The 12406-nt window shown below is 30.7% G+C and overlaps 1 protein-coding gene across 1 annotated transcript in view; it reads left to right on the top strand.

Annotated features, from left to right (window-relative positions):
• Positions 1-11739: 11739 nt before the first annotated feature.
• The window catches only part of LOC108687124 (protein LSM12 homolog), a 3551-nt gene continuing 2884 nt past the window's right edge, over positions 11740-12406 (top strand). The window contains exon 1 of the mRNA XM_018192738.1: positions 11740-11865. Coding sequence (XP_018048227.1) covers positions 11745-11865 — 121 coding nt within the window. The 5' untranslated portion in view covers positions 11740-11744. The remainder of the gene's footprint in view (positions 11866-12406) is intronic.

Raw genomic sequence — 12406 nt, 5'->3', positions numbered from 1 at the left:
ACAAGCCGTTATTTCGGCTACGCTGATTTCTGTCATCGAGCGATCGTCCCAGGCCAGCTGGCAATGGGCCCACACCCCTTTTTACTCTTTTCCGCCACGTGCAATGTCGCAATCCGAACAGACACGTGGAGTATATTTTATTTTCGTGCAATTATAAGTTCTCGCCGATCGTCGAGCAGTTAGTTGTCCCGACATACAGGGAAACGTTGGTACAGAAAAATCCGAAATTTTTTTACGTTCAAAAGTTTAAAATGCTAATGACAAAGAATAAAACGTAATTATCATAATGGACGAAGACTATATAGAAAAAAACTTTGAAAATTTAACTACTTTAAAAATAAATATCACTCTCTGAAGAGTGAAATGTCACTCTTAAAAATTGAAAACTGAGCCTCGCTTTCAAGACTGAGTTTTCATCTCTTTTGAGAGATTCCACTCTAAAGAATTCAAAAAGTAGAATGTGAAAATAATTTTGTTCAACTTTCAAAATAATTGTGTAGAACACTCGAGCTGGTTATCAGAATATCAAATTTTTTTGCAGCATAGCTTATTATGTATGAGTTTCCCATATAATTATTTTAATGGCAACAAAATTATTTTCAAATCTACAACTGGCTAAAATTTTTGCATTTTTACATTTCAGCAAAGTTCCCGTATAAGTCAGAGAAAATGTATATATAACTGCATCCAAACAATAGTCTTATATATATTTCTCTTATACATTTTTCATCCACGACTACAACAATCACATTCTTTGCCATCAATCTAAGACGGATAAAGATGAAGTCACGCGAATGCTCATTTCAAATGGATAGAAAGTTTCAGAATCGACTCTAATTTTAATAATTTTACATTTTCTCATATCTTCTCCTCTTATTAAAATATAAGCTGATTTAACTTCGTAAAATTCTGGAGCAAAATCTTTCCCGAGTTATGTCGCGTATGTGATCGACAGAAATCTTCCATCCAACTACAGACAAGCGATTTTGTAGCGCCACAATCGAAAACGCCAACTCGTTCATCACTTCTTTGTCGCGCCATGAATTCGCCCATCTGAACGCATCCGCAACGCTTCTTGTCGCGCCACGAAGTGACCCATATGAACATATTCATGTCACTTTTCTGTAGCGCCACAGAATAGCTTCGTATGAATAGATCAACGCTTTCGATTGTAGCTCTACGTCTGTAGGAGCCCTAATCGACACTGCATAAATTTGAGATCACTGGTAACTTCACCGGTTGCTTCGATGTCTTTAAAAATCGATTTATTATACAAATATGACAAATTTCAACATGCAGAAAATCACAGTTTTTACCGGATTACGAGATGACCACATTATTTTTTTCATATCAGAAGTTGTGACGTCATTTCTCGAACATACAAACTGAATAATATCGCTCTCTTTTATATTTCATTGTTAAATTTCCATGCATTTTTTAATTATCCACAAATGTTACAAGGTAAAAGAAAATCTCTTTATAGTCACAACCTAGTAAGTCAATTATAAATCAACCGGAGAAAAGAAATCTCTGTATGTCTATGCAAATTTTATCAGATATTCGATTAATTTGCAATAGTCAACTGTTACAGAATGCAACAACAGCTTTTCAAAATCCTATGGCAGAATAGATTGAAAAACCGCGATGGTGACAAAAAAAGAGAGAAAGAGAAAAGATTTGCATGTAAATTGATCGCGTCTTTCCCGCACCAATTCAATGATATCTCGGTTACGTTTTTCATTCCCATGCGATTTGCAATCGCACAGAGCCATTCTCTTCCGGCAATAGCGAAACAGATAAGCTTCGCTCATCGCCACCTGATCGCTGTCATTCGTGAGATATCCGCGATAACGTCGGTAGTGTCGTGATTTATGCTCTTAAACAAGTATCATGTGTCGAACATAAATTTATATTTATAGAACAAAGCACATGAACGCAGCACTGCGGTTTCGCGTGTACCTGTACTCGTCTACGGAAGACAATCGATTCACACTTAAAGTCGAAGAAAGAAGCTGGAAGGCGCTTGAAATCGCCAGCCACTTCGCGAAGCGCTAATTTTATTGCTTCAAAAAGAACGACTTTAAGCAAGTTAATAAAGAGAAAAGGCGTTTTGGATACAATTACAAATATATTGAAAATGATAATACTAGACTACAATTTGGTTCACGTGTATGGAATAAGAATTTCAATATTTAAATATCTCTCGCATTTACTTAAGTGACTCTCTGTATTTGTCATATTATTCAAGAGCCGTTTCCTTTCAGGTTATTTTCAAATTTAATTATATATCAACCTTATTTCATTGTTGCTATTTTATTAATTGTCAAATTGTTATTTGTTTATGTAATTAAAATTATATGAGTTTCACAAAAATTTTAAAAATACTATGATTATTGATGACAGTTATATAGATATTCTTAAAATAACTTGGAAAATTGCCTATTACGTGTAGACAACTTTTGAGAAGAGTAAAAACAATTTTAGATCTATATAGTGGATTAAACTCTAGGAATATCATGAGTGTGGCAATTCAAGCTGACTACAAAGTCTAAAGTTTCTTTTATTCACAACTGAAGTCATTGAACATTGCTAAGAGATACTAAATTTTTGATAATATTTAATAAATATATTTAATAAACTTATTATTGTTATTTGTGAATGTATTAAAATAAAATATACAGTGACTGTTCATTTTCCAAATGAATAATCTAGAAGAAAAGTTCAACAAATTAATTCTTCGTTTTAAAAAAAGTTGTTGAAACTGAGAACAGTTCGATACAGGATGTAACATAATTAAAATTTCCCTCAATAGTTGTTAAAACAAAATAAAATAATTTGTTAAGAAATTTAGTAAGTCGGAGAAATAAATAAAATATAATTGTGATAAAATTAAATAAACATATAATACACATAAAATGTATGCTATATAGATATATAATATAGATATATAATATATCTATAAAGATATAAAGATATAAAATATCAGTAATACCATATATATTAAAATAATCAAATAAAATTATTTAACAATAATTTGAAAAATCGTCTTTTCATGTCATTAATATAACAGTGATATTTCAACGATAACTAAAATACTCGGATTGAAAAAATCTTTTGTTACAAAATTTATAAATATATCAAATTACTTTACAAATATATTATTTTAAAGCTATTCCCCGCACCAAAAATAATTCGCAACAAAAATAAAGTTGTATCAATATAGCATCAATTTCCGCACGAAACTTTCCTGTTGTTTAAACCGCGAAATCGAAAACGATATGCTAGGGAAGTATCCTTTATTCGCCCTAATTTCTTTTCCTGCTTCACCGAGTGCGTCGTACTTATATATTATAAGTCAACTTACATCAGCCAACAATCAATGTGTCCTATGTAAACGCATGTACCTATTTGTAAGATCTGTCATGAATAACTTATTCGAACACGTGTCTATTCGCAGAACGAAAAGAAAAAAAGAAAAAAGAAATCAGTAAAGAGAAAAAATTGAACCAGAAAGTAAGATCGACGTAGTCTCTAAGCGATGAAAATCTCGCGGCTGTCAATATCTGTTAATCTGCAATAAAATAAATAAATTGAGAAAAAAATCGAGACGGAATAATTTATTTCGTGAAAAATTAAATACTCAACATGCCAAAGTGGAAACTCAATATTTGTGCATAAATTTTTTTACAGACGCTAGACGAATATTTCTGAGAAAGAAAATATTCCATATTGTTTGAACTTTTTTTTAAAGTAAAAACTTCCCTCATTTTACAGTCAATATCTATTAATACCACATTGCGTTGTAATAGTAAGTAATTTCAGTACAACATTATTTAAAGAATTTTTAAGCTTTTTCAAAGTTTAAAATCTATAATTGTAAATGTTGTTACCTAAAAAAAACTGTTATCATCGTGAATAGTTATGTATAACTAAACTTGCATTTTTTTATTTAAATTTTCCTGAAGCAGTTTTCTAAAAATTTACGCCTAAAAATTTTGTTCCACTGTTTTATCAATGCTTAAAGATATTAACAATTACATTATTACAAGTTTATTTACAATAAAGAGAGAGAGAGAGAGAGAGAGAGAGAGAATCGATTAATTTTAGATATAATTTTTTGTCTCTTAATTTTTAGCTGTTAGTATTATACATTATTTTGATTAATCTTAATATAGCGACACGATACATATTTTAATAAATCTCACATATAAATTTATATCATAATTTATTATCTAACAACAATTTTCAAAATACAGATAAAAAATGTCATTATAAATTATATAAGTAATTTCTTTCCAAGAAAATTTGAATGGGAACTTTCGATCATTATGAACGAATGATTTTAATATTTCCAAATGAGTATCACAATACAATGAAAACGTATTATATCCATACAATTGCAGTAACAAAGTTTCCATGGAATTTATTATGTGGCTAAGTTAGCAAGAAAAATTGTAAGAGCGAATATTATTATGATTTGTTGTCTCTCATAACGATGTACTTGAATCATGTACTGTATGATCTTTACCCTTATTGCACGGTTTTATGTCTTTTTTTCCAGAAAATAGCCCATAGCTACTTGATGTTACCGTGGAAAATATTACGACAAAAGAATCGAGCTGGATAAAATCGATGGTAAAGATTATATCGAAGGAAACGGTTCTATTTTATCTTGTTATATGTTTCTGCTCTCAGACAGTCTGAGTTAAAAGTGTAAAATTAAAATACAACGAAGGCTTGAGAATTCTGCAGGAGAACAACTAAATGAGAGATATGCTTAGATCTATTCTCGTTCATCTTGCCCGCGACGTAGTATTGTATCGAGGAGCTCACAATATGTACCGCAAATCACACTCATGTCATTCCAACCATCAATTCGTGTCGCTTCTAAATAAGTGTTATTAACTATTTAATCCAATCGGTTTAATCAATTCGAGTAATCTCCAACGTGGTATTTTTTATTACAACGTTTATCCTCGGATGATTGACAGGTGGAAAAGTCTTCTATAAAGGCCGAAACAGAAAATAAAACAAGACATTAGAACGACATTATTGAAACGTATAATGAGAAAAATGTGAAATTCTCGAATTCATTAACGATTATAATGCGTTCTATTTTATTAAGATAACCAACCGGGGCAAGGAATGAATCAATTACCTTGAAGATGGACGGAAGGAACAACAATGAAGCTACGAGCTAAATGAGAGCCCTGGAGAGCTTCGAAATGATTCAGATGAGACCCTCCCTTTCAACTTTATGAAGCGGATCTAAAGTACTCTCGAATTTCGAACAAAGCAAGGAGGATTAAGTAGCAGCTCTGTCTACTGCTTTCTCATAGGCGTTTGATATTCAAAGATATTCCCGATGAACAATCTAGTTCTCTTGATTGCCGAACTCTTTAAGTGCTTATTCATTTAATATTTATTGAAACACATCGTTCGGCAAAACATATATTTAATATTTGCCGAGCCTAATATTTAAAGAACAGATTTTCAAAATGTTTTGTCCAAAATTTCTTAGTTAGAGATGCGTAATATTCAGTATTGAATGATTTATATTATAAGCTACTTTGAGATATTCAGTAAGTATTTTTTTCATCGTTAATTTAAATGTTGAAAAAAAAACAGACATTTCGAAGTGCATTATATTTTATAATTAGAGACAAACAAAACGCATTTGTTTAACCTTTTTAACAATTGTTTAGCAATTTTGTTTAATATTTCGCATTGATTAGCATATTGTTATTTTCGATAAAGTGCGTAATTTTCTTGTGTGCGTAGTTTCTTTCTTTCTCGTTTTCTGAATATTACAAATTTTGAACAAAACGCATTTTGAAAGTCTGCTCCTCAAATATTAAGCTCAGCAAATATTAAATATATGCTTTGCCGTCATTTATCATTTAGCTTAAATCGTTTAACTTTTAAAAGAGCATATTTAACATTTATCGAATTCAACGATTATAATCAAATTATTACACTCGATAGCGCTCACAATTTGAAATTCTTCTTTCGTTATAAATAACGTTCTTTTTCGAGATATTCCTATAATCTTTATAATCTTTAAAATATTGAATTATGCAAATAAAAATGAGTCGTAGGTGGAGGCAGAAACATTCGTTCGGACGTAAAAGTATTACACAAAGCAAAAATACACTCCGCATTTCATACACACAATTCGCAAAGCTTCCTTCAAGATCCAAGAATCTGCTTATGTATTTTATTATATTTTTGTCGGTAAATAACAGGAAGAGAAAATCTTCGCTCCGTTTTAGACGTCTCTTATCTACCATGACGTACTTAAATTCATATTTCACAAAGTACAATGAAATTCAGCCATCTCGATTAATCTTCGATACGTGATGCTCCGAAAGCACATAAAATGCGGAAATGTGTTCTTACTACTTGTCCGCAACTCTGCATTTTACTTAGAAAAATGAATCTCTCCGCACGAGCCAAATACAAAGAGATAAACACCTCGGGGAAGATGAACGAACGATAATCTGCTTGGCAGTCAACCCGATTAAATATTTTGTGAAGGAGCAGCGTATATTAAATCTTACAATACATATTATTTTGCAACGCAAAGCGTATAAACTCGAAAAAAATTTTATTAACGAATTATTATTCGAGAAAGATAACAATTATTCTGTGAACCTAAAAATTTAATTACATACAGAACTGAAAATAATTTTGTTCAACCATCACAATAATTTGTAGACACAAAATAGTTGCTGGAATGTCAATATTTTTACAACATTGCTTGAATATTCTAATTATTTTGATACTTGAGTACATAATTATTTTGATAGTTTTGCAAAATTATTTTTAGATTTTTAAGTAATTTTTAAGTTAAAAATTGTCAAGAATTTATTACAAAATCATCGTCAATGATATTTTGATTTTTCTTAAAATGACTTATACTTGAGGTCATCTTGGTTTTATGTTGATTTTGTGTTTCAAACCTAAGAGTTAGCTAAATTTTTTAATGCTTCAGCAAAATCATTTTTCCACATTAAAAATATATCTCAATCAAATATTCTCACGAATTAGACGATCGAAAGAGCTTCTTTTAATAAAAACATAAAAATCTGTTTTTAATCAAAAGAGACGTGGCTTAATCCACTTCCGTAATCACGCAGACGAGGGTATTAACTTAATTCATTAAAAGAAACTCAAAATAAACGCGCCTTAAGCCGATTACAGAAACTACGCAAATTATGAAAAAATTTATGAATATTAATCACTTGTAAGAAAGGCAGAAAATTTTTGAAAGATTTTTACAAAATCAGGAATTAATGAGTATATGTGATACAAAAAGTCAAGGAAAAAAAATATAACACGAAAAAAACAATTTTATCACCCAAAAAATTTAATTAAATGTAGATTTGAAAATTATTTTGTCGGACTATCAAAATAATTATATTCCAAGCAAGATGATATATTTTAATTACGTCTTATTAAAATGTTATTAAGACAGAATGTCACTTTGTTACTTAAGATAGAATAAAATTTAATATATGGAGAGAATTTTTTTTAATTTGAAAATATGGTAGTTGTGGTACATATAATACTTTAAAGAATAATTAATATTTTATCATACACTTCAGTAAAATTAATCGAACTTATTTTATATTTTATTATAGATACATTAATGAATGAGAGAAAAACATTTTTTACATAAAATTCTTCGAAATATAATATTATCCCAGGACTATCATGTTTTCAGGGTAAATTCTAAGAAAAAATTCTCTCTGTGTGTAAAATATATATACTATACAAGATATATAAAATATATATACTATATACAAGATATATAAAAAAATCTGATTGTATTAATTAAAATTCTGATTTAAAATAGAACTTATAAATATAAGATATAAATCAGAACTTTCTGACTGAATCTATTAGGATTCTAGTTGAGATAACCAGAATTCTGATCGATATAATCAGAATCTTCTTATTCGTTTTAATCAGAAATTTTTCTCAACGTAACACTGCAAAAAGTATTCACATTCTAACAATCAACTAAAGAATCTTAAGTAATTATTTTAATAGTCCAACAAAATTATTTTCAAATTTGTATTTAGCTGTAAAATTTTTTAATATTTTAACAAAACTATTCTTTCCGTGCACGATAAGACACTATATTTGTTGTAAAATCGGAAACTTATTAAAACTTGTATTAAAAATGAACAAAAGTACTTATAGATCTGAAGAACGAAAAGTTAAAAAGATAAAATGATAAAATTTCAAACATGGTACAATTTTGAATAAAAAAAAAATAAAATTGAATTCAATTTTCGAGATTCAAATTTGATAATTCTCTCATTGTATGGAGGATACTGAAAAGAATCAAGGAAAAAAATCAAGCTTAAATTTCAAAAATTGGATTCAAATCTTATATATTTCATTTAGTGTATCATATTCGAAATTGTATTATCTTATTCTATTTTTAAAGAAAACATTGCAAAGATGAAAGTGAAAATTCCGGCAGTGAATAAAGAGAAGTCCCGATTGAAATATTATTTCGTCGACGCGAACATTAATAAAAAAAAAATAAAAATCTAGCTAATAATCAAAATGATGTTATCACTGTAACACATTATTCTATATCACATTTATTATAAATGTTTTATTCATCACGAGGGATCTCATTATATCATAATTTCAAGGTACATGCAAGATATGCTAATGACGCCGTGGCAAAGAGTATCGAGAATCAATTCCCGTATTAATTAACGAAATGTAAACGATGGAAAATTCGATTGAAAGGAAGAGGTACCTTCGCTTCCGGTCGAAGTCGCTCCATCGACACATTGTCACTTGATTCGCCATCATGCGTCCAACTTCTCGTTGTTTCAACACAATTCGCGAATTTCCACAGCACAATGATAACGGTGGTCGCTCGCTACTGTCGGAGAACGGAATGCGAGAAAGAAGGTAACGTCCAGGTACGACAAAAGGGACACTCACTTACATGTGTCGCTCGAGAAAATTGGCCCAGTCGTGGGCGGGATGACACGACTCATCTAGGCGCCGATTCTAAACTGGAAACAGAGCGCGTCGCGCGAACGAACGAACTGCCCGCCAAGCCGAGTGACGACGGACAAGCCCGAAAACGGCCGAAGAATCGCGAAAAGTCGCTGCCGCGGCGCGGCCGCGCATACTGAAACAGAACGATAAGTTACGGTAACATTAAAATGATGTTAAAATGAATTGTTATTGATTGAAAAATAATTCTTAAGCCCAATTTCACAACTCATGGTTAACTCTTAACCGAGATTCAACTTATTCATTATCTTTTTCCAAAATTGAAAAAAGATGAGAAATAAGTTGAACTTAATTAAAACCAGGGCTCGGTAAAATAACTCTGATGCGACTTATTTAAAATAAAAAATATAAAATAAGTTCCAAAAACTTATTTAAAATATAAAATCGTAGGAATCGGTAAAATCATTGATTTATTTGAAATAAAAGATATAAAATAGGTTCCTAAAACTTATTTAAAATATTAAATAAGAAATAAGTCACAAGAAATTATTTAAGATAAGAAATAGGAATAATTATCCAAAATACATTTATTTATTTAAAATATAAAAATAATTTGCCTTTTATTTTAAATAAATTTTCGAAGGCTATTTCCTATGTTAAATAAAAAATAGATTTCGGAAACTTACTTAAAATATAAAATAATAAATATGTATTTTAAATATTTCAAATAGTATTTAAATAAAAAAAATTTTGATAATTTTATTTATTTCAATATACGAGTACATTTCTAAATATAACGTTTCAATTTTTTTTTTATAGCTACAGCCTATAATTGATACTTAATAGTATTAACCCTTCGCGAACCAGGTGGAAAATTGAATCATATGTGGGTATATCTCATACTTCACACGTACAATACTTCATCAAAAATATATAATTTAATTACTCACTGTTACTTTTACCGACGGATTGGTAACATAACTGATACAATTTATTTAAAATAAAAAATATAAAATAGGTTCCAAAAAATTTTTTTAAATTCACAATAAAAAACTGATTCAACGTACTTAAAATAAAAAATATAAAATAAATTCCAAAAACTTATTTGAAATATTAAATAAGAAATAGATTAAAAGAAGTTATTTTAAATAATAAATACTAAATGACTGTTTAATTTTTTGTTATTTAAAATGTATGTTTTAAATAAATTTATTTGAAAGACGGGATAAAAATTGAATATCAAGCATCAATTTTGATCATGTGACTTATTTTGATGCTGAAAATGAGCGTCAAGCATCAGCATGAAAAGGCATTTTTAGATCTAAAGTAATCTCAGCAGACGATCATAAAACGGTTGCAAAACTGTTGTATTCTGCTGAACGCAGTCATTATCAAAAAAATAACTTTTAACAGTTTATATATCTCCAACAGCACAAAAGTTGCAGCAATATTACATGTTGCAACAATTGCAACATATTGCATCAATTTTGATGCAAGTTTTGTGCTGTTGAAGAAGTAACGTGTTCCTTCCATTCATTAATTAGGAGCAGGATTACTTCTGAAAATTAGAAAGAGATGAGAAATGTAAGTTGAATCTCTTCTCTCAGTTAAAAATTATTAACTATAAGTTGTCAATTAAAAATTATTATAACTATGAATTATTTATTATGAAGAACTGAGCCTCATAAGTTATTTTTTATTATAGAAATATTAAGTACAGTAAGGGAATTTTGTTTTTTATGTTACATTTTATTTATCCTAATTTTGTGTTTTTTATACTCAATTTTTATCACAAATATATATAAGGTAACCTAAAAAAATAACTTAATTTCCTACTCTGATTATAAACATTCATGCGTGAAACGGAACGTACCCAAAATCTCATAAATATTTTGAAATATTTGATTGATCAATCAAAAGAAAGAATTTTACAAACTGATCAATTAAAGAATGCTTCAAAGCATTTATAACATCACGTTAATCATACTCATAATATTAAAATAACATCAAAATGGCTTCAAAATGATTACTAAGGCCCAATTTTAAAAGTCAATTCACAGTTGACTTTTAACAGTTTTTAACCGGGGCTCGATCTTATTTATAAATCAGATTAGATAAAAATATAAATATTAATCGGGCTCTCAAAATTAAAAAATACAATATAATACATGGACAATAAGAGTATATATACAGCGCGGATATTGGTGCGAATTTCTATATAATTAAAAGAAATTTTACATAGGATATAAATGTACAATAATTAACTACACCATATTATTCGAATTATTCGTAATTCTCTCTCTCTCTCTCTCTCTCTCTCTCTCTCTCTCTCCCCCCCCCCTCTCCTTTCCCTCTCTCTCTGATTCAGATTAGATATATATATTTTTACCTAATCTAATAATAAAAGAAAACTTCCAACAAAATAAATAACGTTCCATTGAACGCAGCCAATATATATTTGTTTCACTTCAATTTACTTCATCGTTTGCACCAGCTCAGAGAGCGCAAGAATAAAAGACAAACCTTTTTTAAATCGCAGAACATTTTGCTGCATCCTCTGAATGCTGCAAAGAGCGAACGCCCTTCTAGTCTTTAACGAAGACATCTGACATGTGGCGTCCTCTCTCGAGAACAATAATAAGTATCTAGGAAAAATCAGAAAGATCGCTCGCAAGATGACGTTATATGTACAACGACGCACGTAGCCGCGAGAGGGACGGCGCGTCGCTCGCGAGTCCTGTCGGCAGTGAAAAATGGCCGGAGCCAGCGACTGGTTTAGCATCGGCAGCACGGTGCTCTGTAAAACCTGCCATGAGAAGGAAATAGAGGGTGAGGTGTTGGCGTTCGATCCACAGACCAAAATGCTGATACTAAGTATCCTTTTCACGCAAAAACGGCACTGGCCAACCACGACAACAGTGACAACGATAACGGTGGTCGCCCGCGTGCGTTTCCGCCGCGCGGGGACGCAGTGTAAATAGCGTCGCGTCGCTACGACGGCGATATTTCCGTTGCGTATTAACATGAGCTTTCCTCATGACACTCCGTACCGCAAATTCGACGATGTTTGTCGTCCAGGTCGTACTCGTCGGGACAGGTACGTGGCAACTCGGTCGCGCGATTCAGGTTAGTTTCATCTTATCACCATCAACCATGCTGGTCTATCTTGCCTGCCTGTTCAACCCATCCGTCTTCTTCATGCATGTATGTTGTCATCCGTGTTGACCGTGTTTCACGTTCCTTCGTCAACGTGCTATCCACGAATCGCGACGTCCTGTGTATGTTTGACCGATTTCGTGAGCACGTGACTGTACGCTCATTGTCGACAGTCGATCTCGCTCGCTGGTGCATTTGTTATGTCTTTATATATTTTTGATCAACTATCAGTGACATATATATATATATACACACACAC

This window comes from Atta colombica, unplaced genomic scaffold (genome assembly GCF_001594045.1).
Source record: "Atta colombica isolate Treedump-2 unplaced genomic scaffold, Acol1.0 scaffold200, whole genome shotgun sequence".
Taxonomy (NCBI): domain Eukaryota; kingdom Metazoa; phylum Arthropoda; class Insecta; order Hymenoptera; family Formicidae; genus Atta; species Atta colombica.
This window is presented reverse-complemented; position numbering and strand designations above follow the sequence as displayed.